Raw genomic sequence first — 17272 nt, forward strand, 5'->3', positions numbered from 1 at the left:
AAAATAAAATTACAAATAGTGCCAAAAAAAAAAAAAATGCCTCTATGCTATCGTGCAGTAGAACCTATCAATTTCTAAAATAAAAGAAAATCAATTACATCCCAGGTCTAGTTCCAGATCTTGATTCATTGAGTTGAGCCATGTTAATTATAATTTAGGAAAATGGCACCTATGACGTAACAAAAAGTATTTTTAATTTTCCAATATTCTAACATCTGTGACCTGAACCTTCCTGTCCTTATTTTCTTTCCAGCTCTAGTAAATAAAATAAGAGACTTCGTCTATGTCTGACTGTGGAAACTCCAATACCTAGAAGAATTCAGGGAGGATTAGATGATGTATAAGTTAACTGTTGAATAGATAAATGATGTATGAGATTGAACGAATGAGATTTAACAGATGAATAAAGAATGAGATTTAAAATAGAAATTTTCCTTACTCTCTGCAAATTCCTGAAAAATGCCAATTACCCAAACTTTTTCTTCTGTAACCTACCTTGGAATATTCTTATCCAAGCCAAGATGTAAATGTCCCCAATCTGCTCCAGCCCCTCTAATATATCCTTAGCACTGTCAGTTTACTCTCCTTGCTAGCTCTTTCATCCATCTTCTCACCTCTTTTTCTTTTCTGCTGTTTATCAAACCCATCCTGCACTGGGAGATGTGGGATGAGCCATCGTGTGTTTCTGGGCAAGAGGGCCTCCTACACCTCTCTCCAAGGTAGAAACACTAGGAAGTAATCCGACCATGGTGATCACCCGATCAGAATTCTCTGAAGCTTCCCATTACCTAAAATACTGCTTTTCTGTCTTAATTCCCCATTAGAAATACCTACAAAAGCTTTAACAATTCTGTGTATGGGTTTTCCTCTAAACTAATCACATCACCCTAAGTGGTTCTGAGAACCACTGATCTGCAGCATATAATCTAAACCATTGAGCACCGTAACAAATCCTTTCATGACTGTATTCTATGTGTGGCGTTAATTTCTCATTTCCCTTCCAGGTAGATACGTTCGAATCAAAAATACTGCTCTCTACCATACTACTGCCAGTGTATCCTTCCTCACCTGGCAATGCCCCGATGCATTACTTTAAGTTTCAAAAAAAAAGCTCTGCATTTACTAGTTCTCCTTGGTCACTGTTTCCTGCAGTGTATTTTATAATTTTCTCCACAACAGCAATCAGCTCTAGCAGTGGACATGGAAATATTGATTGGTAATGGCTGGATAAAATCAATTCTGAAGGATTGATTGATGGATGGATGGATTTATTTATTTTTAATGGAAAAAGCCAGCCCGCCATGATGGCACACGCCTATAATCCCAGCACTCAGAGACTGAGACAGGAACAACACAAGCCTGGACAACTTAGCAACTCAGTGAGATCTTGTGTCAAAACAATACAAATTAAAAAAGATTGAAAGATTGGAGATGCAGTTCAGTGTGAAAGCCCAGGGTTCAATATTTCCAAAATAAAAATATAAACAAAGAAATGTATATGAACACAAAAATTTTAAAAGGCATTATTTCTGTAAGTAACCACACAGAATATTCTCATCATTTTAAAGCCCCAAGTCAACAAGTCATCATTAGAGCCACCAGTGGAAGCATTCTGCCTGAGCTGTAAGAACTTGTACCACGCATTACGCAAATGCAATGCAAACAGCTAGAACACCTTACATCTTCAATAAGTAAAAAAGAGTGTGAGATGTTTTAAAATACAGTTTGACTATTTACAAAATAAAATGTTATCTGGAATCTAAAATTAGACCACGGGAAAGCATAAGACTGTGAGTACTGACTATGTTAATTGTCTTAAAGTTTGGTTCCTGCCATTTTGGAACAAATGAGTTATAGACAATATCAGAAATGCAGAAATGTCCATTACTGTCCTAGAACTCCCCACAAAGCAAACATTTTAAAAAATAAATTAATTGGGCATATAAATCTACAAACTAATTTTTAATATATAAACTCAAGAGTCATATTAAAGTTACTTAGCACATTTTAAACAATTTTTATGCTGTGGGCATCACCTGTAAAAGATTCTGATCTAATGCCTCAGAGCTGAGTCCAACATCAGAATTCTTTTAAGCGTCCCAGGGAATGACAACGTGCAGTTAGCATTAAGCAGCACTGAATCAGCACTTTCCCTACTACAGTGAAGAAGAACAACCTATGGAAAAGAAACAAAACTTTCAAACCTTTCCAGTCAACATTTTCCCATTCCTATAGGCAAGAGGATGCAAAATTAAAATTAGAAAAATAATAGTTGATGCTATTTAAAAATAATAGTTAACACTATTGACAATGTTTACTGGAATTAGTAGTAAACACTATACATGGCTTATTATACACCATCGGGTATTCAAGGGCTTCCAGTCTATTGACCTTTTTATCCCTCAGAATTGTTCTTTAACTTTGACAATATTCTATATCAATCTGCTTCTACAAAAATAGCACAGTTGTAGAGTACTAAACCCTGCTTGGCAGTGCTCTGAATGTTGCTGTGCACACCGGCTCAGTCAGTCTTCTTAACAGTTCAATTAAGTAAGTACTGACTCCTAAACCCATGCAGTGGCTGAGGAAACTAAGGCAGTGACAGGCTAAATAGCTTGTCTAAAGCAATACAGCCAGGAAAGGAGGCTTTAAATCAGACAGTCTACCTCAGAGCTAATTAAAAAGTAATATCCTAGTGATTCTTCATATGCAACAGAAATAAAATACATTATTATACACTAAAGTTACTACAATGTCTTTAGTTTTCTCCAAGGATAGCAATATAAACAAGAAAAAGAAGTGAACTAAGGGAGCCAGCAAAAGTGAAAGAGAATAATTTTATCTCTGTTCTGAGATTACTTTCAAGCCCAACTAGAGCTTCCATGGTTTAGAATGCTTTCTTTTAAAAAAGAATTTACCAGTATATCTAGGAGGACAACTCAACTCTGTATCAAACCTGAAAGCAAGAGATGGGCTCCAAGCCTGATGCCTCCTCCCTGTACATTGCAGAGGACAAGGGAGGCCCGCGTGCTCTCCCATGTTGATAGAAAGGGATCTACAAATACCGCATTTATATTGAGTAAACACAATCAGCTGGCTAGGTAAGTGATGTGATGACTGAATTCTAAGGCAGAACACTGAATTTATTTCATTAAATATCCTCCCTTCACATAATTTATTTCTAGATATTAAATAAGATTATTAAAGCATATCCTTAATTAAAATGTTATTTTATACTTTAATTGGTTTGTGTAAATTTGGTCATAAAATTACTGTTTGTAAAAGTAAGCTGACATTTCTACGCATTCATTCAATGTATACGCACCCACATCGGAAATGCTAGGCAAGATGTGGAGCTCTGCTGGGCTCGCCTGAGCTGTCCACCCTGGCCTTGTTCTGGTAGGTTCCTCCACACATAGCCGCTAGCTCTACCTTCCCCTTGATCAGCAAAGTGCAGCCTCTTCCCTTCACCACCAACACAGCAGCTACATGGAGTTCTCACTATAGAATGAACATACGTAGTGCAAAGCTTTTGCTGGCTAACAGGAAGAAAACATTTGAAAGATAACCATGGAATATTCTCTGACCAGTGCTCTAATTTTTAAAATAATATCAAGCAGTGTACCAAACAATGGCTCACTTGATGGGAATGTATCTCCAGTTCAATCCCTTTTGCAGAATTGCCCTTTTGTTTGGTAGCCCTGGCTTAAGTTAATGTTTTATTTCTTTTTTTGTGGTGCCAGGGATCGAACTCAGGAACTTGTGCTTGTCAGGCAGGTGCTTAAGTCGCTGATCTATATCCCTGGCATCCTGGCTTATGCTAAGAAAAGTCATAGACGCATACAAATGAGCCAACCTGTTCCAACTGTTCCAGATGTGGTTCTGAAGACAGGATGCTATTTTTTCCTATGGCAGAGGTAATTAGGTTTGATATGTTAGGGTTGTGTTTATTGTTAAAAAAACTAAGAGTCCAATTTTGTCTGTTACAGCTTTAGTCATATTTTTCAGTACATTTTCATTTTCCTCTAATTTTACCACATTTTGATTTAATTTTATCACATAATTTTTTAATAATGTATTTCTTCAAACAACTTCTTTGGCTGGGGAGATAGCTTGGTGGTCTAAAACACCTGCCTAGAAAGCACAAAGACCTGGGTTTGATCCCCAAGAACCACAGGCCAAGCCATCCTCACCCTGCTGTACTGGCCATTGAAACCGGGTGTGGTGTCACACACCTGTAATTCCAGCACTAGGGAAAGTGAGACAGGAGGATCACTATGAGACGAAGCTATGTAGCGAGACCCTGTACCAAATAAATACAAAAGATTAAACTAGAACTTTAGGGGATATAAGAACCCTGTAAATAGATAGTGTTATAATAAAACTCAATGAAAGCAAAAGAGATAGTATAATAGATATGATTGGCTACAAACAATAAAAGACACAGCTTCCAAAATTATAAATGGTAAATAAAGATTTTTGTATCTTAAAACATTAAGAAATTTATTTCATTCATTTATTAGTTATAGGATAGTGCCTGTTAAGTTTTTTAAAATTTATATTTTCATTCAGTTGATGTAAAAATTTGCACTTACTGTTCTATAGCTGCCCAATACCTTTCAGAGATAGAATAATTTTAAATATATATCATAACTCAACAGCTTTCCACACGGCTAACCCTCAACTACAGTGTTGTTTATGGATAAGGGCAGGAAATATAGAGAATGCCCAAACTGAAAGGAAAGGCAATGCCTCAATTTTTCTATATACTTAGGTTTTTCTTATTAGTCAATTATATCAAAGATATAATTTTTTTCTACTTCTAATTAAGTTTTTTAAACAAAATATTTCATTACTTTAAATTTTTTCAAGAAATCTGTGATCTAATACTGAGGGCAAAGACAAAGTTCTTAAAGTAATATGTATATGTCGTCATGGAGTTTATTTTAAATTGCATGGCAGTATTTTTCCAACTTAATAACTTTACAACTGTTGGAAATCATTTTCTTGGAGACTGGATATTGTTATAACTCAGGTGATAAGGCATCTGTTACCAGTAAAAATTAAGTAGCTGACAGTACACATATGCAAAAACTTCACTGTGCTTTTCCATCAGTTTAGAGTGTAATTTTATTTTGTAAAATGCAGAAAAGTGTGGCAGCAAAAAAAAAAAAATTCATAAAATCAATGCAGGATGATTTCATCTGACAAGTGGGCTGGGGGTGGAAAGAGTAGGCGTGAGGAGCTGACTGCTTTTAGTGAAGTTAAAAATCAAACTGTGATGGAGTCAAATCAAGAAAAGATTTTTCTGGAGAACTGAAATTTAAATCAAAGCCTTACTCTTAACGCTTTTCCACATATATTAATATACTTTGGGGACATAAACCATACTCATAACAAAGCAATTAGAAAAGTGGAAAGTCTGCAAAGAACAGGAAAAGCTAAGAAGCAAGTGCAACAGCCCTATAAATGTGGTAGATATTTTAACCTTAACAGATATATTTAAAGAATTTATTTACAGTGTAATTACTTAAGGTATAGTCTGTGTCATTATTTTCAAGCCCAGGGAAGTACTCTCAGGACATCTCCTGTTGTGAAAATGGAATTTACTGAAATGTGTATTACTTCCAGTTGTCCCAGACGACAGCTAGGACACAGCAATGGGAGGCTTACTCTTTAAGGTTAGCATAATAGAATCCATTTACAGCACAAGGAATGTTCTGTAAAATCACAGAAAACAATTTTACCAACAGAGAACTTTTGTTTTGTAAAATAATTAGATGAATGAAATAAGTAAATATACATATTTTGGGTCCATTTTGCTCCAAACACAAAAATGGAAAATATACACTTGTATCAAAATGATTCTTGGGCAGATGAAATAAAAAAATTAATGGGAGAAAAACTACTGGAATTAGCACTTTGGTAAGGCTTTAGTGTAAGTGATCGTCATACAATAAAACTCAATTTTGCTACTATACAAACTAGCCTGAACACACAAACATTCTAAATGGTGGGAAACAACTTGCTATTTGCTAAAAACATATTTACAATAAAATGTAATATACTTCATGATATACAAATTTAAATGCCAAATTTGAAAAATATTAATTCTTCTGTAAGTTATTTAAAATGCACATTTCATTCTCACTCGAAAGTCACTTCATTTTATGGAGAAAATTTTCATGAAATTTGCAACATGAGGATTATCTGTCTCAAAGAAAAAATTAGAACTTTCATGTCTGCCAGAGCCAGTTAAAATAAATATGTAAGGACAATTCGATGGACAATGGGATATGAAAGAAACTGCAGACTGCTTGTCTCTTCTAAGCAATCAGAAAACAAAAACAAAGCAGTGAAATCACTGTGCATGCCAAAGAGTATCTGATAACCACACGCAGCTCTGGAGCTACCAGACTGCCAGTGTAGAAAAACAGTAACTAAGATAGGCATCAACCAAAAATGTGACATTAGCCAATCAGAGATAAGCAGAAATCCTGTCACTCAGAGAGGAACGAGAATGCAATGGTTTTAGTTTGCAGAAGCATGCTTCCATTAGTAATCTTTCCTTACAAAATTTGGGGTAGATTTGAGCATGACTACAGCAACCTGTACAGTCTGCTGATTAATAACATCTCCCATGTGTCCTGAGAAACTGGCTGCCTCAATCTCAGGTACAGAATGGAGGATCTTAGTTGAGATTGTCCAGTGCTCCCAGGCACAGAGAGATCCCGGCTCCCTGAGGTGCACCAGGTTTCTGCATTTTTTCCAGAAGAGGCCAGGCTATTTGGGGCCCTAATGTGGTCTGACTATGGCAGACTGTAATGTTCGGGTATTAGGACTGGCCTCTCCTGAACACATTAGTCTACTGAGAACCTGATGAAGAATGTACCAAAATACAGCTATAATTCATCATAGGTATCATGAAAGGCAAAGGAAAAGAAGAAAGAATAGGAGGAAAAGTCAGAAAGAAACAGAGCAAGCAGCCAACAGGCAGGATAGATTTGCCCAGATGGCCGGGACTTTATTGTCCTGAAGAGCTAAAGCTACACAGCTTTGTCTCGAAGCCCTGGAGAACATCAAGAGGTTCTAAGTGCTGAAGAAGACAAACTTCTGGGTATTCTCTTGAGTTGACTGCCGTGTGCAATACTACAGACCTCCTTTCCTGCGAAGGACTGAAGAAATACAGATGAAGGAGCCACTGTGCTGTCAAGGAATCTAAAAATCCATAAAGTAATCTTCTTTCTTTATGTAGATATAATCTGCCATATGTGGCAGATGAAATATGCATACAAAATAATGCACATTAAATTAAATAAAATTAATATAAAATAAATTAAATATGAACATTAAATAATGATATTAAATGCAATTTTTCACAGTTTTCTTAAGAACCAGTTACTTAATATATAACATGCACAAACTGAAGCAAATATTTCTAAAGCATTTTTAAAAACAGACATGCATTTTTCCCAATGTTGCATTCTTCATATTTCTAAAACACTTCAACACACCAGTTTCTTATTCCTTGCCAAAAGCAAACTTTGAATCGCTAACTGAAAATTTATTTGTAGTTTGACTTTCTTGATACAGGTGAATTACCATCACCAATAACTAATAAAATATATGTGCGCTTTCCCTGGCATGATTCTATCCTGCGTGTCTGTTCTGTGGGAGCAGTACTGATTCACTTCCGTCCACTTTCTCTCCCACCTAAGTGCACCCCACCACTCCACAGAAGATTCGATGGATATGGACATGAGTCCCCCAAAGCCCCAGAACTATCTCTTTGGTTGTAAACTAAAGGCTGATAAAGATTACCACTCCAAGTTGGATAAAGAGCACCAGTTGTCACTAAGAACGGTCGGTTTAGGGGCTGGTGCAAAGGATGAATTGTACACTCTTGAAGCAGAGGCTATGAATTATGAAGGCAGTCCAATTAAAGTACCATGGCAACTTGGAAAATGTCTGTACAGTCAATGGTTTCCCTTGGGGGCTTTGAAATTACATCACCTGTTGTCTTAAGGTTGAAGTGTGGCTCAGGGCCTGTGCATATTAGTGGACAGCATTTAGTAGCTGTGGAAGAAGATCCAGAGTCTGAAGAGGAAGAGGAAGAAGATGTAAAACTACTAAGTGTATCTGGAAAGCGATCTGCCCTGGAGGTGGCAGCAACGATCCACAGCAAAACGAAGAATTAGCTGCTGATGAAGACAATGAAAATGATGAGGATGAGGATGAGGATGATAACGATGAGGATGATGACGATGAGGATGATGATGATTTTGATGATGAAGAAACTGAAGAGAAAGCTCCAGTGAAGAAATCAATATGAGATATTTCAGCCAAAACTGCACAAAAAATAAACCAGAATGGAGAAGACTCAAAACTGTCAACGCCAAGACAAAAAGGGCAGAAATCCTTCAAGAAACAGGAAAAGAGTCCTAAAACACTGAAAGGACCTAGCTCTGTAGAAGACATTAAAGCAAAAATGTAAGCAAGTATAGAAAAAGGTGGTTCTCTTCCCAAAGTGGAAGTCAAATTCATCAATTATGTGAAGAATTGCTTCCGGATGACTGACCAGGAGGTTATTCAAGATCTCTGGCAGTGAAGGAAGTCTCTTTAAGAAAACAATTTAAACAGCTTGTTAAAGTTTTCTGTCTCTTTCATTTCTGTAACCACTGCTATCTGGCTATCTTTTTTATAATACAAAGTGAAAACTTTCCTTACTGTGTTTGATAAATTTTGTCCATGTCCCATTGCCAACTTATCTATCCATCCAAGTTGTGCAGTAATATACAATCTCCACAGCATCAGGATAATAATTAATTAGGATCCATGAACAATTTACATTAAATACTGTATTAAAGACATAGCATGGGTTATCATATCATTTCATTTATTCTTTCAGAAATGTATGAGGTGGACCCTGTTATAATATTGGCTTTTATTTGAAATAAGCAATGCCTACAAGTAACATGCAATAGAAAATGAGGCTAATAAGTAATAAAACAGTAACTGAAATCCCAAAGTCCCTCCTTCACTTACTCCTCTGACTCTCCCTTTTTCACAATATATTGTCAGTGTTGTATAAAACACAGAGAGAACAGACTTCAGCTTAGTAGGTAAGCACGCTGAAAGATTCCTGTATTCACAAAAGTACAACTTATCTTCGAGGACAGTGATGCAATCCATGTATTTTAATAATTTGTACAGTTCCCTTGCTATAAGAGCTATAAGCCTATTCAAAAACTTTAAGAGGTAACAAATATTCAGTGTGAACACTTCATCTAATTGAACTCAAAAATCATGGATGTGCCTCTGTTACAGGACTCTCAAAGGACTTCTCTTTGAAGGAAAAGGCAAGCACAGCCCTGGTATCTATGAAAGATGGTGATAAACTCAGTTTAAATTTTTAAGAAAATTTTATCACAGATGGTCCTTTTTAAATAAACACAATAAATTATTAATATCTTAGCCTTTCTATGGCCAAATGTAAAATTTTACCTATGTGGAACATCTCAGCCCAAAGAGGAACAGATTGGACTTTTTATAGTGTGTGAAAAGTAATCTATATGGATACCATTTCTGCTAACATAAAATCCAAGGTAGAAGCTGATAGATTTGTGCAGGTCACACCCTAGTATACTTAACTGACCCAAGCTGGTTATGTCCTATTTACCTACTCAAATGTTTTAGGAAACACAGACACTCTAGGATTTAAAAAGTTAAATATATTTTCTACATACACTTAACTTTAGTAATTTTATTAAAAATTGCTTAAATACACCTTTTAGTAAAGAAATTTGCTATCATTTCTTTAAATAAGATTTTGAAACTCTGTATGAGCATCAAATCAATCAATACTCTTTTGAAATAAATAATGCTTAAGTGACCTTTGAAGACCCCCATTCCTGGACAATATAAATTCTATATGATAGCTTAGTGAGACATCAAGTCTACAACCTAGGGCTCACCAAATAGCTCAGCAGATTAAAGCACCCGCAAGCAGGCACGAGGGGGCCGTGGGTTTGACTTCCTGGGGCCTGGGCCTGCCCTGCCGGCCCTGCCCCTGCGGCATGCTGAGATGGCAATTGAGACTGGGCATGGTAGCAAGCACCTATAATCCCAGCTCTTGGGAGGCTGTAAACAGGCAGTTCACTATGAGTCTGTAGACCCTTCCCTAAAATACAAAAAAAAAAAAAAAAAAAAATTCTACCACAGTGCTCTGTAAGATATTTTCCAATGCTAAAAAACACTACTGAAATTTGTTTTACTATGATTCTGAAGCCAGTGATAAACAAGTGTCAATCTAAATCTAAATGTTTCTAAAAAGTTACTGAAAATATTGTGTTCACTAAATTACACTCTGTTACAATTTAATCTCTTGTTTCTTTTTTTCAACATCAGTTAGTATAAAGATCTAAAATCCAAATTATTCTAACAGAAAGGCTACACAGCTGCAATAACTTCTCTTCCCGTAAAATAGAACAAATGTTTATGTGCTCTTTTGAATATTTTATTTCAACTTATTGTATGTAGGATTGGAACCAAAGCCTCACCATGCTACGTAAGCACTTTCACCTATATTATAAGTAAAACATTAAATCAATGTGGGAGCTGGATGCTCCTTTGAAAATATTTTACTATCATGGAACATAAACATACAGATTGGCAGATGAATGCCTGCCCTTCACAGCAGCATCAGTGCGTACTTGGAGGGAGGGTCACTTAAATACATTATTTGTTAAAGACTTTATAAATGATGTTAAGACAATACATTGTGATAATCGTCTTTACTATCAGTTACAAATTGATTTCTTAGCATCCATTTAAACTAAATAGCTTCATGTAAACAAAAATAGTTCTATGTTTTCTATATTACATATCTAGTTTATATTTCAGATTGTTTTACATTAGAGTAACTAACTTATTCTAAATTACCTATGTTTAAATCATAATGTTTGATAATCAATTTTTATTCTAAAGAATACTTGTAGAATAGTTTCAGAAAAGAAAATTCATTAATGTCAAAAGTAATTAAATATTTAATCGTTTCAGTTTACATAACACATATGGCAAGTAACTGCTTATCAATAATTTTCACCTTCTGCATTAAGTATAGAAACACTTCCCTGCAGTGTAAATACTACAAAGCCTATGAAAGAAAGCAAAGTTAATTAAAATGATGTTATATTTCTATAAGAAAAATAAATGGAATTGGGTGTCTTTGTAGTATTGTGACTTCACAAGGAACATATTTTCAGAAAATTATTCTTCTGTATAATTGTCATAAAATATTTGATAAAGTAAGCAAATGATTGAAAATATAATAAGCAGCCAACATCATAATTAAATTCCAATCACCTGAAAACAAAACTCTACTGAAAAATGTGATACACAACTTAAATGTTAAGTCAATTTTAACTAAGCTTATCTAATTGATAATCAAATACTTTAAATAAAATTCTGTTTTACTTCAAAACCAGTTTTCAAAAGAAGAAAAAATCCCAGAGTACCTTACGAAACTAATCGCTGCAATATCATAAGGATTTATAACATGGATACTTTAAGGAATGTTCAGTGTTTAGAAAGTGGCAAAGGACAGGCATCACCAAAGTGTAGGGAACCAGTTAAAATACTAAGCAATTAAGTCACACATGCAGAACATTTTTCTACATACATTTTAGTCATGCAACAAATTTAGAGATCCAAGAAATTACCAAATAGTATGGTTAAAATGCTATGAATAAACCTGTGAGTGATACACTCTTGAAGTTCCTATGCTTTTAAAAATATGTTAAACTTCCCCCTTGAAAATCTCCAATGCAAAAAAATAGAGAAAATCTCTAATGAAACTTCATATTTAGCCATTTGAAAATTATAAGCATAGCCATATATGTATCCAAAGAAAAAGTGGTGGCACGGTAGTACTAAGTGATAAAAGCTGCAGTAAAAAAAAATAAATAAAATTAATCCTCTTGTTACAGACAAAACATGGACATACATGTAAATAAAAAAGCACCAACAATGCAAATCAAGGAAGCAGTATGTTCCAGAGATGTGAGCACCTACCTGGCTGCTTCTAAAGGTAAAGGTCATTCTAATAGCAGAGCCTTACACAGGATTTAGCTCTAATAACAAAGGAGTCTTCCGTCAACATTTCACTCTTATGCCCATAAAAAGATACTACTGTCACTTTTAAGCAAAGACACAAACAGAATAAGCAGCATCACTACCCCAGACAATGAACTAGCATGCACCTGCAGTTTCCGAGCTTTGGCTCCACAGCGCAAGCCTTACCTCATAAGACCAGACGCACTGAGTCCCACCAAACCGGCGAACGCATCTTCCTACTTCCACGTCCTCATGAGTTGTATACATCTCTCGGAGGCACTCACTGATATGCGGCACCATTCTCCGGAGAACTTCTCGACTGAAGATCATGCCAGGTCCCCCCATGCAGAAGTTCTCCCCGGGCTCCAGGCCTAGCTTTCCAAGTTCTTCAATATTCCCCAGGCCAGTCTGCCCCAGGTACAGAGGCTTGCTGCTATTCAGGGACCTAAGAAACTCCTCTAATTTATCACCTACAAAGAGAAAGGCAATCATCACTCCTTTTATTTCATAATTATTTGAAACTTACAATGTAGATAATGGAACTTCAAATAATGTCACTAGATTCATCATATATTTTATGTAACTGAAAAGAAGAGAAACATAATATTCTATTATGGTAAAATCACTAATTTACAGTTGTTAATTAACTCTGAAATTTTCATCTACTTTTGGTCAAGATTACCATAAACTGTAGCAAATCTAATAATCATGTTTTTTCAGTGAAAGTTAAAATAATAGTATGGAGAAAAAGATAGGCTTTTACATTTGAAATAAAAAATTCCAAAAGTATAAAATAATATTAAATATTGGTATCTAGTATGTTTTTGGCAGATGTTGATACCCAGTAATTAATTTCTGCCTGATAATTGATTCACTTCAATGTTTTGTCATCAAACTTAGTTCATATGACACACTTTTGGGGAATGTGTGCATTAAATTTATCTTGGAGAGGTGTTATTTCAGAAAAAGATTTGTTAGAAACAAAATAGTGTGATTGGCTGCGTTTACAGTAGTAAGTTCCTCAGGGAAAATAATTTTAAAATAAAATCTTGTAGCTAACGTACCCCAAAAGCATTTTTGTTTCACAATGTGATATATCAGATTAAGCGGAGTCACCCTCACATTCCGTTCAGTCTCTGACCTGTCATGGCTGATGAGTAAGGCCCCTGCAGCCATTATCTGGACCTCGCCCCTAGATCGCAGTGAGTTTCGCTGCATGGTATTGGGTTCTTAACGCAAAATGCACTTCACTCATAATAGAAATGGAAAGAATATGGCATTTCAGGGTTCTGAAGGATAATCTTCCAAAGCATGAAAACAAATGACCCTACATAGGTGTTGCGATGCGTTCTAGAAATTATCTGCAAAGTGTGACACATCTACCAGGAAACCATTCTTATTTTAATGAGATATACAAGGGGTTGATTCCACCATAGTGTAAACACCACCAGCTTAAAAAAGAAATTAAGATGAACTCAGGTGCATAACATTTTTGAAAGAAACATCTTGCCCTGAATTAATCGTAATAGCATGTTTCAGAAATATGATCGTAAGACAGCATTCTTTATTTTTGTGTCCAGTTATTGATATTTCCTATCCCAACAAGGGCTACCATGATTTTCCTCCTCCCAACACAAACAGACTAAATCTCATTAACACTCTAATAGCATCTTGGCCAAAGGAGTCCACTGAGTAGTCTCTTGTCTCCTCCTAGTACCAGGACATCAGGAGAACGCAATAAGGCTACAAGTAGGGGCATAAACTAAGGGCTGCCCCCTCTAACCAAGAAGCTAGCAAATCTAAGAAGCACAGACACCTCTCTTGTATAGAACCTTGTTTGTTCTATGCATCCCTCCCCTGTCTGCTGAGTTTAGAAATTGTCTTGCCTGAGCAGCCCATCCTCTGGCTAAAGAGCCTCCCTCCTTTAAAACTGACAAAAGTTTTCTCAAGCTGTGGCTGAATGTGGCTATGGGAAGGACTCTTAGCCTCTGCCTTTCTCTGCCAGAGCTAACCAGATACACTGCAAAGGACTGGCACTAGTGTGTACTCTTAGAGCCTGGAGCTCGCAGCATCTATGTAATTGGAAGGTGGTCTTCCCTTCTCTCCCACCTAACAATGCATGCACCCTTCCCGGTTTTTACTGAGGTGTGGCAAGGCGGGAGGACGCTCGATGCTGCACCGTAGTGGCTGGGTGGAGCAGCGCGCTGGAGTGGATGGGGTTGCTCAAGGATTCCATGTGTGACAAGTTAGGCAGAAGGAAAGGCCACGGACAGGGAAAGGTCTGAGACAGGAAAAATGACTCCTGGATCTCAACAGTTCTGAAAAGGTGCTAGATCAACGGAAACAAAAGACCAGGGGAATAAAGCCTGGACACCCGAGGCTGGCTCTCTCCACCGAGGACACACCCCTCTGGACCTTTTTGAGAAACTAACACCACCTGGGGCTTTTGGAGGAAGGAAGAATGGGAATAGCTTTTGGTTTAGCTCTAAGATCCCTTTCCTGACCTACCCCACAGGACAAGGAGCTCTGGGCAAGAAGGAGGGCAGAAAAAGAGCAAAGCAAATAGAGCTGGGCAGGTGTGAGGTCCAGAACTCAGCAAATGCAGGCTGGTGCGCGACGCTGGGCGGAGGCGCGGGGTGGGGTCGGCCTGGCTGCTGGAGCCCGGAGCACGTGCGGACTCAGAAGCTGAGGGGCTAGGCAGGGGCCGCGGCGGGAGGGGGAAAAGGAGCGAGGAGATGGGGAGGGGGGACAGCAGGCGCTAGGAGGTCACCTTTAATGTAGACATCGTCGTCGGCGCGCATGAACCACTCGTACTTGTCCAGGTAATGGTCGTGCATATACTTGATCATCATGAAGGACTTTTTCTGGGGAGGGTAGGAGTCATCCACCCCGGGCAGTGCTATGACAGGCAGAGGCGGCGAGGACTGGCCGCGCCCGGCGCTGGGGGGCTGCTGACTGGAAAAGAACTCCACGCGGCCGGGGATGAAGCGCGCCCAGGTCCGCTGCGCCGCCAGCGCGCGGCTGCCCAGGTATTTCTGAGCGGTCATCACCCCCACGTAGAGGAAGTCCCGGGGTCGGGTGCTCGCGGCAGTGGCACCCCCATCCCCACTACCGTTGTGACTGCTCCCGGGCCGGCCACCTCTCCGCTGGCCAGCCGCGCCCCCGTCCTCTTCCTCAGGTTCGCCTTCGGCCCCCGGGGCGCCCGGAAGCCCCGTCGCACCCTCGGGCTCCAGTCCTCGCCGCCGCTGCTGCAGCGGAGGTGGTTGCTGCCAGGGACTGCTCGGAGAACTGCTAAGTCCAGGCGCCGCCTTGGGCAGCTGCGGCCCCTGGAGCTCCTGGGGCGCGGGGGACGGCGACTGCTCCTGCCGCGGCCGGGACTGGGGCTGGAGAAGCGGCTGCTGAGCGCCGGGGCCGGCGGCAGAGCGGCCGTAGTAGGAGCACAAGCTGGAGCCGCGCCTCTTCCTCTCGCTCAGCTCGGCCACCCGGGGGGCGATGAGCCAGGACGCGGCGGTGAAGCCCAGGACCAGACCCAGCGCCACGCTCATCCACGGGCGGCGAGAGCGCACAGCCATCGCAGCTGCGCGGGGCACGGACCTCGCCGGCGGCCTCGGCGCTCCCGCGGGTCCCGGACAAATCCCGCGGCTCAGGTCCCCTCCTTCGCCCCGAGCCCCCAGCCCGTGCCACCGTCCCCCGCCGGCTCGGGGTCTCAGACTTGGCCGCGCCTAGCCTGCCGGCTGCAGCTGCCGGCCGAGCTCCCCGCGGCGCTCCGGGCCGCGGCTCCGCACGAGGGTTGGGAGAGAAACTTCTCTGGCCGCAGCGGTAGAAGCGGCGGCGGCGGAGGAGGAGGCGGCGGCGGCGAGAGGAGCTGCAGGACGAGGAGGAGGAGGAGGAGCGGCGGCGGCAGCGCGTCCGCCGAGGCTGCCACCCTGTCACTGGCGCGCCTGGCCCCGCCCCTCCCCTGCTCCCGCCCCGGCTCCCGCCCACCGCTCCATCCCGGGCTCCCGAGCGGCCGAGGGAGGAGCTCAGGACCCGGAGAGCTTCGGCCAGGGGAGCGCGGGCCGCGGGATGCCGGTCTGCGCCGACCCGGAGCCGGCCTCTCCGGAAGGAAACGCTGCCTCCGGCCTCCAGGGCCGCCCCCGTCCCGCCCCCTCCTTGGCTCTAACTCCGTTTCAGTGCCCGGCCCGGCCCGCCCCGCCCCGCCCCGCCCCTGCGCAGCGCCCCGTCGCGTCCCCATCATCAGAGGTCCCGGCCCGAGACCCCGCAAGAGCGATCCCATGCTCAGGACTCCTCGCGCAGCCCGGCTCTAGCAGCCCCGACCCTTCCCCACTCTGTCCCCGCCCAGGTCTTCCCTAGGGCTACTTTCGTGGTTATCTTCCCTTTCGCATTAAACTCACCGCTGCTGGCTGGTGGCGCTTTCTCTCTCTCTGCGCCTCGTCCTTCTCACTTCAGAAAATCAGCCCCAGCCTCATTCCTGTGCTACTGCCTGGTTTTCATCCTGCCTCCCGGGTGTTCACTCAACGTTGCAGCTCAGGGTCTCTTGGGAAATTGAGAGATCTGTGTGCCTTTCTGAAAGGCTGGGATTGATGAAGTGAGGGGAAGACCAGTCCCTAAAGAATGTAAAAACCCACTATTCCTCACCTGTGGAGTTAGGAAATGTGGGGTTGCTGAATGGAGCCCCTCATCTCCCCTCCCGGTGGCCTGCGCCCAGAGTGAGAACCGCGATCTATTTTCAGTCTTGAATAGCTCAGTGTGCCTGCAGGATGGTGGGTAGCTGAGCAAATACCGTAGTGCCTGAAACTCGGAGTTCTTACCCAAACTACTACGCGGTAAAGAAAGCAAAGATAGTTCTTATTCTTGTCTACAAAGTGTATGCTAAGGCTATGGCACTAGACATTTTACATTCTAAATGAGAAAAGGAATTCTGCAGCAGATTATCAGAAAAGTTAAATTGTACTGGACAGAGTAATTTTGAGCTAGTTACTTGTGAGAAAAGTAACTCAAGTGTAGCATTTTGAAGAAGGGAACTTTTTTAAAGCTTTATTTGAAGTTTTTACACCTAAGTATAGTCTGGGATGCAACTAGTACCCCAAGCCTTTTCCTCCTGTTCGCATTTCAGTCCTCTGCTTTCTCCATCAAACTCAAAAAGATGATGTTGAAT

At 40.6% G+C, this 17272-nt stretch overlaps 1 protein-coding gene and 1 pseudogene across 1 annotated transcript in view; one reads left to right on the plus strand and one right to left on the minus strand.

Moving 5' to 3' along the window:
* The window catches only part of Chsy3 (chondroitin sulfate synthase 3), a 280921-nt gene extending 264880 nt beyond the window's left edge, over positions 1-16041 (minus strand). The window contains exons 1-2 of the mRNA XM_004631312.2: positions 14885-16041; positions 12301-12584 (exon numbers count right to left, since the gene is read on the minus strand). Coding sequence (XP_004631369.1) covers positions 12301-12584; positions 14885-15686 — 1086 coding nt within the window. The 5' untranslated portion in view covers positions 15687-16041. The remainder of the gene's footprint in view (positions 1-12300; positions 12585-14884) is intronic.
* On the plus strand, positions 7744-8623 carry LOC105742168 (annotated as a pseudogene).
* Positions 16042-17272: the final 1231 nt, after the last annotated feature.

Source organism: Octodon degus, unplaced genomic scaffold (genome assembly GCF_000260255.1).
Source record: "Octodon degus isolate 3935 unplaced genomic scaffold, OctDeg1.0 scaffold00040, whole genome shotgun sequence".
NCBI lineage: Eukaryota > Metazoa > Chordata > Mammalia > Rodentia > Octodontidae > Octodon > Octodon degus.